General features: G+C 54.5%; 1 protein-coding gene across 6 annotated transcripts; it reads left to right on the top strand.

Annotated features, from left to right (window-relative positions):
• Positions 1 to 5,359: 5,359 nt before the first annotated feature.
• On the top strand, positions 5,360 to 18,732 carry ST6GALNAC6 (ST6 N-acetylgalactosaminide alpha-2,6-sialyltransferase 6). 6 transcript variants are annotated; one of them, XM_058524131.1, is made up of 6 exons: positions 5,378 to 6,433; positions 8,145 to 8,235; positions 9,981 to 10,160; positions 12,176 to 12,582; positions 16,144 to 16,251; positions 17,200 to 18,732. In XM_058524131.1, exons 1-6 carry the CDS (start codon positions 6,408 to 6,410, stop codon positions 17,456 to 17,458), a joined length of 1,071 nt encoding a protein of 356 aa, XP_058380114.1. In that variant the 5' UTR covers positions 5,378 to 6,407; the 3' UTR covers positions 17,459 to 18,732. The 6 variants fall into 6 exon arrangements, with proteins under 6 accessions (XP_058380119.1, XP_058380118.1, XP_058380114.1 ...); XM_058524134.1 differs by having other exon boundaries at positions 5,379 to 6,563; positions 10,043 to 10,160; XM_058524132.1 differs by having other exon boundaries at positions 5,384 to 6,433; positions 17,196 to 17,468.
• The last annotated feature ends 652 nt before the right edge of the window (positions 18,733 to 19,384 follow it).

Genomic DNA, 19,384 nt, shown 5'->3' with positions numbered 1-19,384 from the left:
GAGGTAAGCGTGGGATGTGAGGGGCCGGCCGGGTGGTGCAAGCGGTTAAGTGCACGCACTCCGCTGCAGTGGCCCGGGGTTCCCCGGTTCAGATCCTGGGTGTGCACCAACGCACTGCTTGTCGTGCCATGCTATGGCGGCGTCCCACATAAAGTAGAGGAAGATGGGCACGGATGTTAGCTCAGGGCCAGTCTTCCTCAGCGAAAAAAAGAGGAGGATTGGCATCAGATGTTAGCTCAGGGCTGATCTTTCTCACACACACACACACAAAAAGATGTAGTATGACCTGGCAGGCAGGAGGTTGGTGGGGAACTTCTGGGCTCCAAGGGAGGGCTTGGAGTCAGACCTGGCCTCATTCTGGCTCCACTTCCTGCTGTGGGACCCTGGAGACTAGTGTTTTTCTCCAGGCCTCAGTTTCTTCATCTGTAAAAGTCAGCCCTGGGGGTCTAGCGGTTAAGATTGGGTGCTCTCACTGCCACGGCCCGGGTTCGTTTCCAGGTTAGGGAAGCACCTCACCCCACCCCATCCATCTATTGGTTGTCACACTGTGGCGGCTGCGTGTTGCCGTGATGCTGAAAGCTATGCCAATGGTATTTCAAATACCGGCAGGGTCACCCATGGTGGACAGGTTTCAGCAGAGCCTCCAGACTAGGAAGAAGGACGTAGTGGCCACCCACTTCCAGAAAACTTGGCCATGAAAACCCTGTGAATAGCAGCGGAGCATTGTCTGATACAGCCCGGAAGGTGAGAGGATGGCGCAAAAGGAGCGGGCAGGGTTCTGCTCTGCCGTCCACAGGGTCGCTAGGAATTGAAATCAACTCGACGGCACTAACATTAAAAAAAGGTATTGAAGTAGTTCCTACCTTACAGGATTGTATGAATTCAGACAGATGGCACCTGTCAAGTGCCTGTTGCCAGGGTGAGCACTTGATATGTGAGATGGGCTGTCTCCCTGCTCCCAGCAGGCCCTGATGGGATTTGAACTCAGCCCCTTGCCAGGAGGTTGCTGCCTCCTCCTGCTTCATCCCCCACCTGACACAGATGCTGGCCCTGCCTTTGGGCCCAGTGCACAGTCACCTCTGTCCTGGCCCTGCCCCTGGGTGAGGTGTGTATTGTTGGGCTGTCCCACGTAATGTGTCTTTCCGGGTGGTGACTGGGCAGTAGCAATCCACCAGCCACTTCCTCCAGGCGATGAAGTTGACCCCTGGCTGGTCTGGTGACTGGTTTGGGGCCTGCTGAAGGCTCTCTGAGGACCCCTGTCCTCTGCTACCTCAGTTCCTGCAGCTGCTGGGAGGTAAGTGGGGGGCCGGAGCCTCCTCCCAGCCCTGGGGAGTGTGTATGGGGGGTCTTGGTGTGCAGTCCCTCTCTGGGCCTCTTTTCCTGTCCACACCCTGGCTCTGTTGTCCCCTCCTGGGGACCCGCTTACTTTCTTCTGAGGACGATGGCAAGCCAGGTGAACCTCACAGCCTGGAGGTATCTTAAGGGGCCTCTCCTCTCAGAAGGATCTTGGAGTTGGGCCAGGGACTCACACTCAAACCTCATCTAGCCAGGTGAGCAAAGGAATGTGGGTTCTTCCAGGTACTCGTGGGCACAGGGGCCAGCCTGACTACTCCACACTCTGTTTGTGAAGAACCAGGTACTTCCTGGTCCCAGACGCAGTGCCCAGGCCTTGGGAACATGTGGTTGTGGAGCAGCCACCATGTGCAGGTCCTCACCTGCCAGCAGTTCTGGCTGGCGTCCCTTCCAGAGGCCACTCCCTCCGGGGGCTCCTTCTCTGCCCAGAGGGAGAGACGTTGGAGTCCCCAGGCCTGGCTCCCACCCTGGCTCTGCCTGGGACCCAGTGGGGAGTCTTGGGCAAGTCCTGTCCCCTCTATGGGCCTTGGTTTCAGTCTCTGTAAATTGGGAGCTGGGGTAGCAGATGAGTTCTCTGAGGGCTCTCGCCAAGACTGTGGAAGGGAAAAATCCTAACAGCGCAAAGATTGCTAAGGGGTAAGAAGGGGCGGGGGCGGGGGGTCGCACCAGGCCCCCATCCTAGGGCAGGAAGGGCTGAAGCAGAGGCCATCTCCCCCAGCCCACGGGGCAGGGACTGGTGGGGAGGATCTGGTCCAGGCAGGCTCAGGGGGTGGCACCAGGACTGGCCCATCCGTGAAGGTGCTGGTGTGGGTGTGGGGCAGGCCTGGGGCTTTGAGCAGGCCGGCCCCGGGGGAATCCCAGCTCGGGCCTCTGTGCACTCTCCAGCCTCATTTTCTCCCTCTGGAAAGTGGGGTAACAGTAGAACCCATATCATAGATTATTTTAAGGAATCAATGAGATATGTTTGCAAAGGGCTTCACACAGGAGAAAGCACCCAACACACAGGAGCTGTTGTTTTTCATATTTTCATTATTATTTTTGAAGTGGTTGTTATTGTTTTGGGGCCCAGGAAAGGGAAGCCAGCCCCAAAGCAGAGCCTCCTGGAGTCACCTGGGCCTGGAGACATGGCAGGCCTGAGCGGTGCCTCCAGTTCTGGATTTGGTCCGAGAGCTGGGCTACCACACTCTCTTCTTTTTTTGAAGTATAATTGACATACTATATTATGTTAGTTTCAGGTGTACAACACAGTGATTTGATATTTACATACATTGCTGCACCCTCTGACTTGTGGAGGCCAGGTCATTGGCCTGGGGCAGGGAGAAGGGCTGGGGACAAGACACCCCCACCCCTAGTGCATCCTCCAGCCTGCTAAGTGAACTTGGGCAGGGGACTTCTCTTCTCTGAGCCAGAAGTGGAGTTCCTTGGACTTCCCTGGTGACTGCCCTGCCCCAGCTCACAGGCTCAGTGATTTCTGTCTGTCCGCAAGTGGGTGGGGTGGGGTCAGGTGTGAGAAGGGCCAGGGGTGGGGATGGGGCTGAGGCTCAGGAAACAGATGGAAGTGGACACCAGATGGGCAGGAAGCTTCTCATCCACACTTGCCGCCCCCACTGCCAACTCCTCCCCACTGCCTGGTGGGCTATGTCTCCACAGCGTGGAGACTGGACCTTGGGGGCCACTGACTTTTGTTTCAATTAAAAACAAAGTGGTATTAACTTACCAAATTAGTCCAATGCAAACAACCTGGAAGTTTATAAAGCAAAAAGTGAAAGTAGCACCCACTCCTCCTGCTCCACATGCACTCTCCAGGGGAAACTACTGCCAGTAGTCCCGAGTGGATTCTTCCAGACACCTTTTGTTTGCATTTACAAACACATAGGCATAGGTAGTTGTATTTTAAAAAAAGGAATCATGCTATATATGCAGTTTACTTTTTATGAATTAAAAATATTTTTATTATTTTTTTAATTGCCTTTTTAAATTTTTTGCTGAGGAAGATTCACCCTGAGCTACCATCTGTGCCCATCTTCCTCTATTTTGTATGTGGGTCACTGCCACAGCATGGCTGCTAATGAATGGTGTATGTCCATGCCCAGGAACCAAACCCAGGCAGCCGACGTGGAGTGCACGGAACTTAACCACTAGGCCATGGGCCCCCCAGTTTTGTTTTTGTTTTGTGAGGAAGATTGGTGCTGAGCTAACATCTGTGCCCATCTTCCTCTATTTTGTGTGTGGGATGCTGCCACAGCATGGCTTGGTGAGCAGTGCATAGGTCTGCACCCGGGATCTGAACTCACGAACCCCGAGCTGCCAAAGCAGAACATGCAAACTTAACCACTACGCCACCAGACCAGCCCCAAAAATAAGTTTTTAAATATAAAAACATTATGTGACCGTTATCTTAAAATTTTTGGAAAATACAGTTAAGCCAAAAGAAAAATAGCAGCCCATAATCTCATCATTCCAGAAATAAACACTATAAACACTTTAATCACCATGTTAGGCAAAAGGTATCTCCTTATTTTCATTTGATTTATCTTTCCTCTTTTTTTCACTTTTCTTTTTAAATACTATGATACACACAAATGACAGCATACATTATACTTTGTAAGGTATAAAACATAATAATATAATGAACCTCTTGAACCCATGTCCTGCTTAAAGACAGACTATTACTAGAACTGCACACCTCTGCATTCCTCTCCTCTCCTGCATCCCTGCCTCCCCCACAGAGATGACTGTGTTCTTGACTTTTGCTTTTAAAACTTTAATCACTCTGATAGGCAAAAGCTATCTCCTGTCCCTGGCTATGAGAGGTGACCTACCGGCCACTGTATGCTTAAACAATATATTGTGTAGTTTCATTTGTCTTCCAAGACTTGTCTTTTTCACTCCCCATGTCTCTAAGATCCATCCATGTAATTGTAGCTCATTCATTTTCCCCTGCTCTATAATATTCCACACTGTGAGGGTACCAAGATATAAAATATTCCATTCTCCGGTGGATGGATATATGAGCTGTTCCCAGTTTTGTATTGTTTCAAACAATGCTGCTGTGAACTTTGTTGTATACATGTGCAAGAATTTCTCCAGGGTATCTACCAGGAGCAGAATGCAAATTTTTGCAACTGTGTTTTCCAAAGTGATTACAGAGATGCAGTTCTCTAACTCGCTTTCTTTGCTGAAATATCCTGGACATCTCTTCCTGTCAGTCCACCTTGATCTGCATCATGCATTTTGGCAGGGCTGTGCATTTGTTTATTTAACCAGGCCCCTATCATGGCTACTTAAGTTATTTTTCACTATCACATAAAATAATGCAATGAATACTTATAAGAAGTAACATAGCATTTTTAATCATTCCAACACGCTATGAGGTTCTCCCTGTTTTCCAGAGCCAGGGGAAGGGTCAGTAATGTGCCAGGGCTGCACAGCTAGTAGATGGCAGAGCTGTACTTGAATCCAAGGTGGATCCCCGAGTTCACCCAGGGTAACTACTGGACGCCGCGCTCTGGAGGCCCGGGGTAGGGGAGCCCAGGGAGAAACTCAACTGATGGCAAGTACAGTGTGCTCCGGGACTCAGTTTCACGGTGGTGATAACGCGAGATAGAAGTGGGCCTGACCCAAAGGACTCCAGAAGGCTGTTGTCAGTTTCGCTGTCACTGCGGGCTGCCCAGAGGGGTCAGCGAGGCGCTCACGTGGCCCGGGCCCGGGGTCGCTTGTCCCTCACCCTTCCCCGCCGGCGCCGCCCCCGGGCGGAGCCACCTGCGGCCCCTCGAGGCTCCGCCCGCTTCCCCGGCCTGGGCCGGAGCGGGGAGCGGCGGCGCTAGGACCCGGCGGGCCGGGGCTGCGGCGGGGCCTGGGCGGCCGGAGGAGCGCGGACCCCGGCTCTCGGCTCCCGGCGCCATGTGAGGGGGCTCGGGGGCCGCGGGGGCCGGGCGCTCCCCGGGGGAGGTGAGCGGGCGCCGCGCGGGGGCGGGCAGCGGGAGGGGGGAGGGTCGGGAGCTGCTGGGGATGAAGATTGATGCGGGGGCTCCCCTAGACCCACTCGCTCTTGGCAACCGCGCCCGGGAATCCCGGCCCCCGCGGCCAGGGGCTGTCGGGGGTTCGCGGGGCCTCCTGCCGCTCACTACCCCATTAGAGCTTGGGGACCCTGCCTCCCTTCTCTTCCCAGCTGGGGCTAGGGCTTCGGATCCCTCGGAGTGCGGGAGTTTGGGGGGTCAGCGCAAGGGGGGCGCAGAGGGTGAGTCGCCCCCCCAGGTGGACCCACGGGCTGGGCGCCCCCCATCTCGGAATTAGGAGTCCCCCTCCCCCTTCTCCCCGGAGTCCTCCTCCCACGAGCATCGTGGGGGCTTCCCGACCCTGCGGGAGGACTCCCCGGGCTGGGCGAGGCAAAGCCCCCAAACAGAGGCCAGGGTGTGGCCCCCACCCTTAGCCCACAGACTCAGCCCTCCTGCACGGCCCGCACGGCCCCCCTCGGGGCTGAGTCCAGGCTCCCGGCCCAGCGCTCTGGGCGGCCGCCTCCCCGGCCTGAGCAAGTCGCTCTCCAGCAGGCCTGCTCCGCGGTGCGGTGCCGAGCCAGGTGCCCATTCCAGCCCAGGGGGATCCTCGAGGGAGACCCCGTCAGGCTCAGCCCTGGGCTGCTCCCTGTAAACAAGGTTCCCCAGCAGGCTCTGGGCCGCCCTGCAAGGCACTTTGCCTCTGTGAACCTCAGTCTCCTTATCTGTGAGATGGTGAATAAGAGCCGTTACCGTGCCGCGTTGCCAGGAGGATTCAGTGAGTGGGTGATGCTTAGCACGGCTCCCTGCACACGATCCTTGATGTTAGAGGGAAATCGCTGGCCTAGGGGGTCAGAGGTTTCCCTGGCAAACTCTTGGTGAGGCTGGCCTTGAACAATGAATAACCACAAGACTAACAGCGGCGGGCACCGACCGAGCACTTTCGAGCCCCGTGCTTCCCTTGCCACATCTGCTTGAATCCTTGCAACAACCCCGTGAGTTACCTCCTCTTATTATTCCCGTTTCACAGATGAGGAAACTGAGGCTCAGAGAGGTCACATGGCTTGCCCGAGGCCCCTCAGCCAGTAAGTGCTGGAACCGGGATGCGCACTGGCACCTGAGATGCTGTACTGACCATGGCCTTCTCAGAGCAGGATTGTGACGGGGCTGACCAGGGGGACGGTGGTCCTGGCTGAGGGCACTGCTCAGGCAAAGGTGGGAAAGTGGGGGGTGGTCCTGGGGACTGGCGTGCTCTAGTGTGTCTGGAGCATGGGGCATCGGAAGAAAGGGTAGTGAGGGGGGAGGCTCAGCTCAGAGAGGCGGCTGGATCCGGAAGGGCCTGGAATGCCCGAGGTATCAGGGCTGATGGGGGCGACTCCGGAATTCTGGACTCCTGTCTTTTGCCCTGACGGGCTGTGAGTTCAAGGACAAGCCACTCTTCCCTTCTGATGAGCCTCAGTTTCCTGATCTGTACCGCGGGGACTGGACCCGGTGAGAGTCGCGGGGCCCCCTGACTGGCTGTGGGTCTGGAGGGGGAGAAACCTGAAACTGGGCTCGGGAGGAGGGAGGGGGGCTCCCGCGCAGAGGGGGCGGGGTTTGGCAGTGGGCGGAGCCAGGACCTAACCAATCAGGAGCGGCGTGTGGGCGGAGCCTCCTTTGGCCTGAGATTCTCTGGCTATTCCTGGTGGCGGTGTAGGAGTAAACAGCAGCTAGGTCAGGGGGCGGAGATAGTGGCGGGAGCTGGGAGGCCCCAGGAGGGGAGGACGGAGCTGGGAGCGTCGAGGCCCCAGTTTCTCTCTGCACACTCTCCCTCCCTTAGTGCCCTCCGTCCTTGAATCTGCCGGAGGGGGCTGGACACACGTACTTATTTTCTTTTGACAGGTGGGGAAATTGAGGTCTGGAGAGGAGCTGGGTCCTGCGAGAATGGGGGTCGGTTGGGGAGTGCGGGTCAGAGCTGAGTTTGTCACCTCACAGCCGAGGCCGCTGAGACTGGGGCAGGAAGGAAGGGCTGGCCAAGGCTGCACCATCCCCTGAGGCCCCCATCCGCCCTCTGAGGGTGAGGCTGTGGTTGTGGCCACTTGACAGATGAGTCTGTGCCCTTAACCCCCAAGATCTTACTCGTTAATAATTAATGAAGTCATTCAGCGACCCTCCTGCACCCGTCTCCACGCTCGAGGCACAGCAGAGAATGTGAGTGAGGACCTGTGCGTCCTCAGAGAGCTCTCAGCCTGGCGAGGAGGTGACACGCAGGGGAAATTGATGGCCCACCCCAGGCTTGGAGCATGAGTGGGCATGAGCAGGGTGCAGGAGGACTGGGTGTTCCAGACAGGAAATAGTTTGTGCAAGACCTGGAAGGGTGCGAGTGCAGAGGAGTTTGGGGACACAGAAAGAATGTTGCTTTATTCCGAGGCCACAGGGACCCACGGCAGGGTTTAGGATAGCGGTGTGAATGGGCTCCTGCTGGGTGGGGGGAAGGTCCCCCAGCAGGGGAGCCAGCTTTAGTCCTGCCAGCTGCCTGGGAGAGCCAGGGTGTAGGGAGGCCTCTGCTCAGGGAGCAGAGTAGGAGAGAGCAAGGGGCAGGGAGGGAGGCAGGGCTCTGCCACCACCTGGCTTTGTGATCTTAGGCAGGTTCCTGCCCTTTCTGGGCCTCAGTGTCTCCATCTGCAAAATGGATACGGCCCTGAGCCCTGCAGTCATGGGTGGGTAGGAGAGCTGGTGGGGGTGGGAGGGTGAAGCCTTTGACCAGCTGGACCTAGGGGAGGGCGCCCAGGCCATAACCCTTTCTGTGGCTTGCAGGTGTGACCCGACATCCCTGCCCCCTGGGCTACCTGGAGGACGCTGGCCCCTGCCCCTCAGCAGACGCCGAAGAGAGATGAGTAGCAGCAGAGTAAGTCCCCCTTCATTTCTTGTCCTTACTTCCCTCTCACTTCCCTCTGTGAAGTGGGCTCCTTTGGACCTGCCTCAGCTCCAGGACCCACGAGTCTCTTCCCCGCCAAGATGCACCTGATGCCTGGGAGGCCCTGGTTTGAGCCCTGCTGTGGCCACTGATCTGTGTGGCTTTGGGCAGGCTCCTGCCTCTCTCTGGGCACAGGTCCAGCTCTGTCCTCCTAGGCTTGACTGGTCCATCTGTGGTAGAGGATTGCCCGAGAAGGTGACTGTGGAGTGCTGTGCAGGGGGTGGAGGTGGGAAGGTGGAGGGGAGGTGGGGGATGGGGGAGGGTCAGAGTCAAAGATGACTGAATGTGGTGAGCATCACTCTGAGGGTGTCAGGACTCCCCATCATCCATTCATTCATGCTTTCCTGAGAACCTGCTGTGTGCCGGGGCCTGCACACCCCCTTCCTGGGATCCACCGCACCACAGTCTTGGCAGATCCTGAGGGTTGGGGATGGGGTGATGTGGGTGTATCAGTCTGGGTCCAATTGGGAAAGAGAAACCACACAGTAATTTGAACAGGGAGAGTTTAATGTAAAGAATTATTAACTCTAACTGGGCATTGGAGTAACGAGGAATTGGAACTCTGAGGAATCCAGGAAGAGCAGGGATAAGGAGCAGCCAGCACCCCAGGGCTGAGATCCAGGCCTTGCTGGAGAGGGCACAGCTGTGGCCCGCCGGATGGCAGGAACTCACGGTGGTGCTGTGCTGGTGGAAGCTGTCATAAATCCACCCTCTAGGCTACAGGGAGGGCTGTTCATGGCAGGTAACTCCTGGGAGGCACTCCAAGCTCCATACAGAACTACTCCAGGGAGGGGAGGCTTATGGTATCTGGGTGTTGCAGGTGGTTGAGTGTACTGCGTGAGCTGAGCTCTGGAGAAGCTGTGATCACTGCAGGGGCCAGAGGCGCTCTGCTCCAGAACTGCCTGAAGGCTGATGCTGGCTGCTGGCAACTGGAGAGGGAGCATGTGCTGGGGAAGCCATGTGCACCAGAACCGGGAAGCAAACTCCTTTCCTCCTGCAATGTGTCTCCACCGCCCTCTACTGACAAAGCTTAATAGGCAGTTAGACGGCAAGGAAAAATGTGTTAAGAGCCCAGATCCATTTTCACAGAGCAGGCAAAAAGGGCGAACTTGGAGTTGAGAAGCAATACCTCACTAACCTCACTAACCTGGCTCAGCACAAGGAACCAGGACCCCCAGGTCTCGCCTAGCCTTGCAGACCCTGAGCAAATAAATCCCAGTGGACACTTTGGATATCACTTTCCTGCCTGGCCAGCCGCATGTTGGTGCTCCCACCACCCATGCATGCTGATTCCAGACCAGATCCATCCCCTCCAGGTTTAAACGGATGATAAACATTCATGGAGAGTTACAGTTTGGGGAAGACCTGGACCCTCTTGTTTGAATGTCCCATGTGTGTCCAAGCATCCTTCTGGCTGGAGCCAGAGAAGAGAATGTGCTGGGAGCTGGGATACAGTGGGGAGCAAGGCTGACTCAGTCCCTGCCCTCAGAGCTCATGGTCTAATTGTGGGGGGATGGTGGTTTGAATGCAGTGTGATTGGTGCTGTGAGAGGGGGTGCTCAGGGGGCTGGAGGACGCCTTCCTGGAGGAGGCAGTGCCTGAACTGGTGGAATGAAGAGCAAGAGTTTGCGGGGCCCTGCAGGTGGCTGGGCCCTCACTGGCCTCTCCCCTCTCCAGGAGCAACGGTCAGCGGTGTTCGTGATCCTCTTTGCCCTCATCACCATCCTCATCCTCTACAGCTCCAACAGTGCCAGTGAGGTCTTCCATTACGGCTCCCTGCGGGGCCGCGCCCGCCGGCCCGTCAACTTCAAGAAGTGGAGTATGACCGAAGGCTACGTCCCCCTTCTCGGCAACAAGGTAGGGCGGCTACCTTGAGGAGCTCCTGGGAGCCGCCTGGTGACTGGTCTCCCCATTGCTCCCATCACTGCTCCCTCTTCCCCTTCCTCCTCCCCCTCTTCTCTCCATCCCTCCATCCCTCCTAAAGGAAAGGGTGGACTCCGGAGTCCAGTGCCGTCAGCCCCTCGTTTGCTGTGTGACCCTGGACAAGCGCCCTGCTCCTCTCTGGGCCTCAGTTCTCTCCAGGGTCCCACCCTTAGTGCTAATATCCTACCTTCTCCTGAGTCAGAATCCCTTTGGAAACGTGTCCCTGGTTTTCGCTGACCTCTCTCTCTGCTGGAGGGTCCACACGGAGTTTGGGAGCAGAACACTGGGGTACTTGACAACACAAAAACAGTAATAATAACGGTTGCCGTTTGTCAAGTGCCTGCTGTGTGCAGGCCCTGTGATCAGCGGTAATCCTCACACCAACCCCATGAGGTCAGCATTGTTATCTCCCTTGAAGAGACGGGGAAACCGAGGCTCAGAGAGGTGAAGTTGCTTGTCCAAGGCCACACAGCATGGGAGGGGAGGAGCCAGGGTATTGCCCCTACCCCTGCTGAGTTGCAGCTGTGTAGAACGAGGCCAAAAGTCATTCCAGGGGCTTTTGTTTGCCTTGGTTGGCCAGAAAACTCAGATTGTATTTCTGGGGTTCACCCAGGGAGAAAATTATTGGCCTCAAGCATGGAATCCACCTTCCAGGAAGAGGAGGTCTCCCTGAGGCCCTGCCTTCCTCCCTCCCCACCCTCACTAACCCTTCTAAATCTCTGAAGTTCTTTGCATACACAATGTGCAGAGCCTGGGGCTCTGGACACCCCCTCATTGGGAAAGGGCCCATTAGCAGGTGTTTAGAGACAGAGCAACACCTAACTGAGACTTTCTCTACCCTAAGAACCCTTGAAAAAGAAATAAAAACTGTAGAACCGGGGAGAAAGTGGAACAGCTTGAGTGTGGGGGATGCAGAAGGGAATGAGGCAGAGCTTGGCTTGTCGCTCTTTCCAGCCTGATGGGGAGGCCAGAAAAGTAGACTTCCACAAAGCTGGAAAGGCCATCAGTTGAGGTACATGGGACAGGTTGCTGGATCTTGGAGTAATGGCTCAGGGAAGGCTGCCTGGGGGAGGTGGCACCTGAACTTAGCCTTGAAGAGTGAATGGGAATTCCATGAGCAGAAGATAGGCCCCAGAGAACATGTGGTTCCAACTGGTTCATATCATCAATGGGGAAAGAGGCGCAGAGAAGCTTCCACACCTTTTCCTTACTGACAAGGTGGTGTCTTGTTTGTGGGTGACGTGGAAATGTCACAGGTGCGTTGGGGAGGATGTCCTCTTTGAGAGCTGGGCTCCCTCCTCTTTGGGGAGCTAGGCTGAGGCTGGGGCTCTGTGGCCCTACAGACCTGGGTTCAAGTCCCAGCCCTGCACTCCTCTGCTGTGTGAGCTTGGGGATATCCTGGATGACCGTCCTGTTCTCCTGCTCCTTAACTCTGCCCCAGTGGAGCAGCCCCCTTTGGCTTCTCAGCACCCCAGGGTTGTTCCCGCTTTGGAGCCTCTGGTCTTGCTGTGCCTCCTGCCTCGAGTACTTTCCCTCCGAAGTTCCTTTTCATCCTCAGGTCTCAGCTTGGAGAGGCCTCCCCCAACGACCCTTCTGGAGGAGCCTCTGCTCTTGTCACTCTTGATCCTCTGCCGCTATTTTATTTTCTTCCTGGCATGTGTTACTCACTGCCTGGCATTATTTTGTCTTTGACTTGTTCCCTGTCTGTCTCCCCCACCAGGAGCTTCTTGAAGGCAGGAGCGGGGTCGCTTGCTCATTGCTCTGTCCCCAGGACTGGGCCACTAGCCAGCTTGCTTTAAATATTTGTTGATTGTTGAGTGAATGGGCTTCAGTTTCCCTGTCGTTAAAATGGGCATAATAATTCCTGCCTCCTGGAGGCCAGGACGTATAGCACAGGGCCTGGCTCCAAGTGGTCATGACGGTGTTGACTTTTCTTGCCCCTTTCCCAGACGCTGCCCTCCCGGTGCCGCCAGTGCGTGATTGTCACCAGCTCTAGCCACCTGCTGGGCACCAAGCTGGGCCCCGAGATCGAGCGGGCCGAGTGCACAATCCGCATGAACGATGCGCCCACCACGGGCTACTCAGCTGACGTGGGCAACAAGACCACCTTCCGCGTGGTGGCCCATTCCAGCGTATTCCGTGTGCTGCGGAGGCCCCAGGAGTTCGTCAACCGGACCCCCGAAACCGTGTTCATCTTCTGGGGCCCCCCGAACAGGATGCAGAAGCCCCAGGGCAGCCTCGTGCACGTCATTCAGCGGGCAGGCCTGGCGTTCCCCAACATGGAGGCCTATGCCGTCTCTCCCAGCCGCATGCGCCAATTTGACGACCTCTTCCGGGGTGAGACGGGCAAGGACAGGTACCAGCCTCCTGCCTGCCCCCTCTCACCAGCCCTGTACTCCTTTCAGCATGTTCCTCCCAGAGGGCCTGTTGCTCCTAGCATGCTCTGCTCTGAGGGTGTGGTCACTTCTTGCCACCCTCAGGTCAGGTTTCCTAGGGGACTTCTCTTCATGTCCAGCTCTTAGCATGAGTCATCTCTAACATGCTCCATATGGCCTCGTCTCCCCAGGAGGGCTTCCTCCCAGCATGCATTGCTTTGGGCAAACAAAGGCTCCCAGCATTCTCTGCTCTAAGCATCTTTCTAGGAGACGCTAGAAAGATCTATCATCACTCCTAGCATGTTTCTAGGAGAACTCCCCATAGCATGCCTCATGGAAAGTGTATGCTATTCCCAGCACGTCTTGCTTTAAGCACACAGTTGCTCCCAGCATGCTCCATTCTAAGGATACATCATTCCCAGCATGCCCTTCTTTGACTAATCTCCCTAGAAAAGCTAGACCAGTGCTGTCCAATAGAAATGTAATGTGAGCCACATACATAACTTAAATTTTTATAGTAGCCACATTGAAAAAGTAAAAAGTAACAAGGTAAAATTAATTTTAATATATTTTATTTAACCCAGTTTGTCCAACATATAGATCCTGTACATATTTTGTTTGATTTATACCTAAATATTTAAAAATTTCTGGAGCTATTGTAAATGGTATTTAACATTTCTTTTTTGGTTCCCAATTATTCATTGCTAGTATATAAAAATACAATTGATTTTTTGTGTGTGTGTGAGGAAGATCAGCCCTGAGCTAACATCCGATGCCAATCCTCCTCTTTTTTCTGAGGAAGATTGGCCCTGGGCTAACATCCGTGCCCATCTTCCTCTACTTTATATGGGACACCACCACAGCATGGCTTGACAAGCGGTATGTTGGTGCGTGCCTGGGATCCGAACCTGCGAACCCCGGGCCGCTGAAGCGGAGCGCGCGCGCTTAACCACTACACCACTAGGCCAGCCCAAAATATGATTGATTTTTGTGTGTTGACCTTATATCCTATAATCCTGCTAAACTTACTTATTGGTTCTGGGAAATTTTTGTAGATTCTTTGGGATTTTCTGTGCAGATGATCATGTTGTAAGGACATGCAAGTAAGGACAGTTTTATTTCTTCCTTTCCAATCTGTATGCCTCTTATTTCTTTTTCTTGCCTTATGGCACTGGCTAGGACTTTCAATACAACGTTGAATTGTATCCGAAGTCGTGAGAGTAGACATCCTTGCCTTGGTCCCAGTCTTGGGGGAAAGCATTCAGTCTTTCATCATTGAATATGATGTTAGCTGTAGGTTTTTGTAGGTACCCTTTATCAGGTTGAGGAAGTTCCCTTCTTTTACTAGTTTGCTAAGAGTTTTTATCATTACTGGATATTGAATTTGATCAAATGTTTTTCTGTATCAATTGATATCATGTGGTTTTTCTTAAGACTATTAATATGCTAGATTATACTGATTTATTTGTGAATGTTGAATCAGCCTTGTATTTCTGGAATTCACTTGGTTGTGGTGTATTACTCTTTTTATATATTGCTGGGTATGATTTGCTGATGTTTTTTGGAGATTTTTGTATCTGTGTTCATGAGAGATAGTGGTCTGTAGTTTATTTTGTACTGTCTTTGCCTGGTTTTGGTATCAGGGTAATGCTGGCCTCAGAAAATGAATTGGGAGGGGCCGGCCCCATGGCTTAGTGGTTAAGTGCGCGCGCTCCGCTGCTGGTGGCCTGGGTTCGGATCCTGGGCTCGCACCGATGCACCGCTTGTCCGGCCGTGCTGAGGTGGTGTCCCACATACGGCAACTAAGAAGGATGTGGAACTATGACATAGAACTATCTACTGGGGCTTTGGGGAAAAAAAGGAGGAGGATTGGCGATAGATGTTAGCTCAGGGCCGGTCTTCCTCAGCAAAAAGAGGAGGATTGGCATGGATGTTAGCTCAGGGCTGATTTTCCTCACACACAAAAAAATAAATTAAAAAAAATTTAAAAAAAAGAAAATGAATTGGGAAATGGTTCTTCTTCTGTTTTCTGGAAGAGATTGTATAGAGTTGGTGTTATTTCTTCTCTAAATGTTTGGTAGAATTTGCCAGTGAAACTTTGTGGACCTGGAGAGTTCTTTTTCAGAAGGTTTTTTTGTGTGTGTGTGAGGAAGATCAGCCCTGAGCTAACATCCATGCCAATCCTCCTCTTTTTGCTGAGGAAGACTGGCCCTGGGCTAACATCCATGCCCATCTTCCTCTACTTTATATGGGACGCCGCCACAGCATGGCCTGACAAGCGGGGCACTGGTGTGCGCCCCGGATCCGAACCCAGGCCGCCAGCAGTGGAGCGTGCACACTTAACTGCTATGCCACGGGGCCGGCCCCTTCAGAAGGTTTTAAACTATGATTTCTTTAATAGTTATAGGTTACTTACAGTGTCTTTAGTAGTTAGAGGTTATCTGTTATCGTCTTGGGTACGTTTTGTTAGTTTGTGGTTTTCAAGGAATTGTCCTATTCATTTAAGTTGTCAAATTCATGTATGTAGTTTTTTGCGGTTTCCTTATTATTCTTTTAATGTCTACAGGGTCTGTGATGGTATCTTCTCTTTTATTCCATTCTTTTTTTTTTTTTTTGAGGAAGATTGGCCCTGAGCTAACATCTGTTGCCAATCTTCCTCCTTTTTCTCTCCCCAAAGCCCCAGCAGATAGTTGTATGTCATGGTTGTACATCCTTCTAATTACTCTATGTGGGACGCTGCCTCAGCACGGCTTGATGAGCAGTGAGTAGGTCCACGCCCAGGATCCAAACTGGTGAACCCTGGGCTGCCGAAGCAGAGTATGTGAATTTAACCACTATGCCAGTGGGCTGGCCCTTTTATTCTTGGTATTGGTAATCTGTGTCCTTTCTCTTTTCTCGTCAATCTTGTGAGAGGTTTATTTTCTTTTAAACTTTTCAAAGAACCACCTTCAATCAAATATATCCCAAATATTTTCAGGTCAACATGTAATCAGTATCAAAAATTATCAGTGACATATTCTACATTCTTTTTCTCATACTATCTAAGAAATCGAGTGTGTATTTTACACTGACAGCACATCTCAACCACACATGTCCACATGTGGCTGCTGTACTAGGCAGCACAGCTCTAGAGTCTTGGCTGCTTCTTCCATGCCTTGCTCTGAACTTGTGGTCACTCCCAGCATGACCTTCTCTGATTAGTCTCTCCTTAGGAGTTTGCTCCTAGCATGAGCACAGCTGTTCCTAGCATGCTCTGTGGTCATGGTCACTCCCACCCTGCCCAAGTGTGACCAGTCTCCCCAGTTTATTCCCAGCATGCCCTGTTCCTACTCTTTCCCTCAAAGGAGCTCTCTCCACACCCTTCAGCTCTGCCCAGACAAGCCTTCTGCTGGCATGCCCATGCTCCCACAGCCAGGTTGGACTCAGGGTATTGAAGTTGGGGAGGGCCCCAGGGGGTGGGTGGGAGGAGTTCTGGGAAACTCTGAGTGGGTTGACGATTCATCCCTGCGTGTCCCCTCATCATGCCCCCTCTCTGCCCCCAGGGAAAAGTCCCATTCGTGGTTGAGCACAGGCTGGTTCACCATAGTGATTGCGGTGGAGTTGTGTGACCACGTGCACGTCTATGGCATGGTCCCCCCCGACTACTGCAGGTGAGCCCCCCGGGACAACGCCCCGTTGCTGGCCGCAGGATGGAGCTGGGGGCCTGGAAACCTTGGCTGAGGGGCCTTCAAGGGCCTCTGTTTTATGGGATTCAAACTGCAGAGATCTAGGCTCCTTGAGCTACCTCAGGGGCCTCAACCCCAAGCTCAGCCGGAGTCCAGTTTGTAATTAATCACAGCTGTTGGGGTCGGCCCCGTGGCCATAGCAGTTAAATGCGCGTGCTCCACTACTGGCGGCCCGGTTTGGATCCCGGGCGCGCACTGACGCACCGCTTGTCCACGGTGCTGAGGCGCGTCCCACATACAGCAACTAGAAGGATGTGCAACTATGCCATACAACTATCTACTGGGGCTTTGGGGAAAAAAAGGAGGAGGATTGGCAATAGATGTTAGCTCAGGGCCGGCCTTCCTCAGCAAAAAGAGGAGGATTGGCATGGATGTTAGCTCAGGGCTGATCTTCCTCACACAAAAAAAATCACAGCTGTGATGATTATCACTATATGAAAAGGCCACTAGGTGACAGTGCTGACCGTGTACCAAGCATAGCTATGTTCTTTATCTCGTTTACTCCTCACAGTGACCCTAAGGGATAGGTACGTTATTCTCCCCATTTCATAAATGAGAAACACTGAGGAGGATGTTTTGTGAGTGGCCTAATGTCCCACAAATAGTAAGAGGCGGGGGCCAGGCTCCAGAGCCGTTACCACTACCCTACACTGCGACCCTCTTGGGAAAAGAAAAGGTTCCATTGCATTTAAAAAGAAAAAATTCGACTAGTAAACCTAGTCCACCCTACACCCATTTTCCAGATGGGGAAACTGAGGACCAGGGCAGGGATTTCCCCCACTGAGGTCCTACAGCAGGTCAGGAGCTGGAAAGGGCAAGGGCCCCCTGGGTGACCACCCTGCCCTTACCGCCCCCTCCGCTCTGCCCAGCCAGCGGCCCCGCCTGCAGCACATGCCCTACCACTACTACGAGCCCAAGGGCCCGGACGAGTGCGTCACCTACATCCAGAATGAGCACAGCCGCAAGGGCAACCACCACCGCTTCATCACCGAGAAGAGGGTCTTCTCGTCGTGGGCCCAGCTGTACGGAATCACCTTCTCCCACCCGTCCTGGACCTAGGCCGCCTGCTGGGGGGAGGGGTCCCTCACAGGGGACACGGGAGGAGGGTTTCTCCGCCCAGCCACTTGGCTGATGGCCAGCTCCTGGCCAATCAAGGCTGGCCGCAGTATCTCCTGGCCAATCAGGGTTGGCCAGTGTGTCTTCTGGCCAATCAGGACCTTGAAGAGGGTGTATCCTCCAGCCAATCAGGGCCTGGGGGTATTTCTTGGCCAATCAGGGATTTGGGCTTCTGTGTGGTTAATCAGGGGTGTCAGGGGTATTTCTTGTCCATTCAGGGTCTGAGCAGTCAATCAGGGTATTTCTGAGTAATCTGAGGCTAAGGCCATGTCCTTTCCCATGAGGCCTTGGTTCAGAGCCCCGATGGACCTCAAATCACTTCCTATTGGCTGGGACACTGGGGTCCTGTCCCAAGGATCTGGGGGGAGCTGTGCGTTGCCCCCTTGCTTCCCAGAGCCAGAAAGAGAGGTTGCGTGGGGGTGAGAGCTGCCTGGAGGCCGGCCTGGGGCATTTGTGGGGTTGTGGGGGATCCCGGAGGCGGGAGGCTGCGGCTGGGTCTTGGCTCTGCCCTTACTGGCCTTAGACAAACTCCTTGCACGCTCTCTCGGCACACTTCTGCCTGTGTCAGGTTCTAACGTGGAGTCTGCGACCCCCTGCCACCTCCCCCACCCATGGCTTGGGTCTGTCCGCCCTAAGGCTGGACCCCTCCAACCACCACCGCTTGCTGGGGGGCTCAGCTCCCTGGGGCTCCGGGGTTCCTTTCCCTACCTTCTCCTGGAAAGTAAACAGTATTTTTGCGCAAACTCCCCCAGGGTTTGGGGGATGCTGGTAGGAAAGGGACAAACCTTCAGCTGTTCTCTCAGCCCCTCCACCCAAGCTGCCATAAGCTTGGCTCTTAAAGAGCCAGGCCCCCTTTTCTGCCATCTGACAGGCTTTCCACCTGTTGGAGGAGCCTGTGGGGCTGAGAAAGGGGGATCCCAGCCAAACTGGGGTTGCATGCAGCCCCTTTGACTGCAGCTGCTGGAGTCGTCCAAGGGTCTCCCCCCAGCTGGGACTGGGAAGGCTCTAGGGGGCTGGGAGGTGTCTTGCCTGGGTTCTGTCCCCTCACTCTACACCAGGCACTTTATTGCTTGGCCTCAGTGGGGTGGGTTTGCTCCCTGCTCTTTCAGAGTCTGGAAGGGAAGGCTGAACGGCTTCCTGGAGGAGGCTGTGGAGTGGGAGGGGTCAGGTGGAGGAGGAGGAGGCCAGCAGCGAGCCATTGCACATTGGGATGGAGGGGTCGGGGGCTGGCAACTACCCCATACTTGGTTTTGTAATGATTTGTACAGGAATAAATGCACCTAAACTCCTGCTCTGTTTCCTGTGTGTCCTGATCGAGCTTGGCTCTCTCTGCCCGGGGCTGTGAGCCTCCTCCGGACAGTGCCCGCACTCTCCAGGCAGGGAGCTCACACACAAGCAGGACGGCCAGATTTTTCAGCCAGCCAGTGGGTCGTGCATTTTGCAGCTTGGGTGGAGACCTGGCAGCTCTAGGGGCTGGGCGGGGTGTGGGGTTCTGGAGCCAAGCCCACCTGGCTTTTCCAGTCCGCTTCCCCCTGCCTTTGTGATCTCTGGCAAGTCACTTTACGTCTCAGAGCCCCAGTTCCCTCTTGGGTGAGAGGGGACCAGACACTGCTCTCCAGCTCAGTTCTAGGGAGTGGAAGGGGCCCCATGGCAGGTTCTGTCCCAGTCAGCCACCCAGTCAGACTACGATGACAATAACAGGGCTCTTGGAGAGGAAGTATTGAGGAGGTGACGTTCTTCCTGAGGCCTGAAGGACAAGGAAGAGTCCTGCAGAGATTTGGGGGAAGAGCTGGGGGAAGGGCAAATAATGACACCCCTGTCCTAGGAAGCAGGTGGGGGGGACTGGAGGGAGGAGGCCAGAGCGGCGGGTGGAGGGGGAGAGGGCAGGCGTGGGGTCAGAGGTTAGCTCTGGGGCCTGGGGGCACTGAGGGCAGGGAGCTGA

The sequence above is a fragment of the Diceros bicornis genome, chromosome 28 (assembly GCF_020826845.1).
Source record: "Diceros bicornis minor isolate mBicDic1 chromosome 28, mDicBic1.mat.cur, whole genome shotgun sequence".
Classification (NCBI taxonomy): domain Eukaryota; kingdom Metazoa; phylum Chordata; class Mammalia; order Perissodactyla; family Rhinocerotidae; genus Diceros; species Diceros bicornis.
Note: the sequence above shows the minus strand (reverse complement) of the source record. Positions and strands in the feature narration are given on the sequence as shown.

Coding starts and splice junctions, on each gene's coding strand:
- ST6GALNAC6 (XM_058524131.1), top strand. CDS start 6,408: ATGGCTTGCCCGAGGCCCCTCAGCCA. Junction 6,434..8,144: donor TGCCCGAGGCCCCTCAGCCA/GTAAGTGCTGGA, acceptor TGTGGCTTGCAG/GTGTGACCCGACATCCCTGC. Junction 8,236..9,980: donor GAGAGATGAGTAGCAGCAGA/GTAAGTCCCCCT, acceptor TCCCCTCTCCAG/GAGCAACGGTCAGCGGTGTT.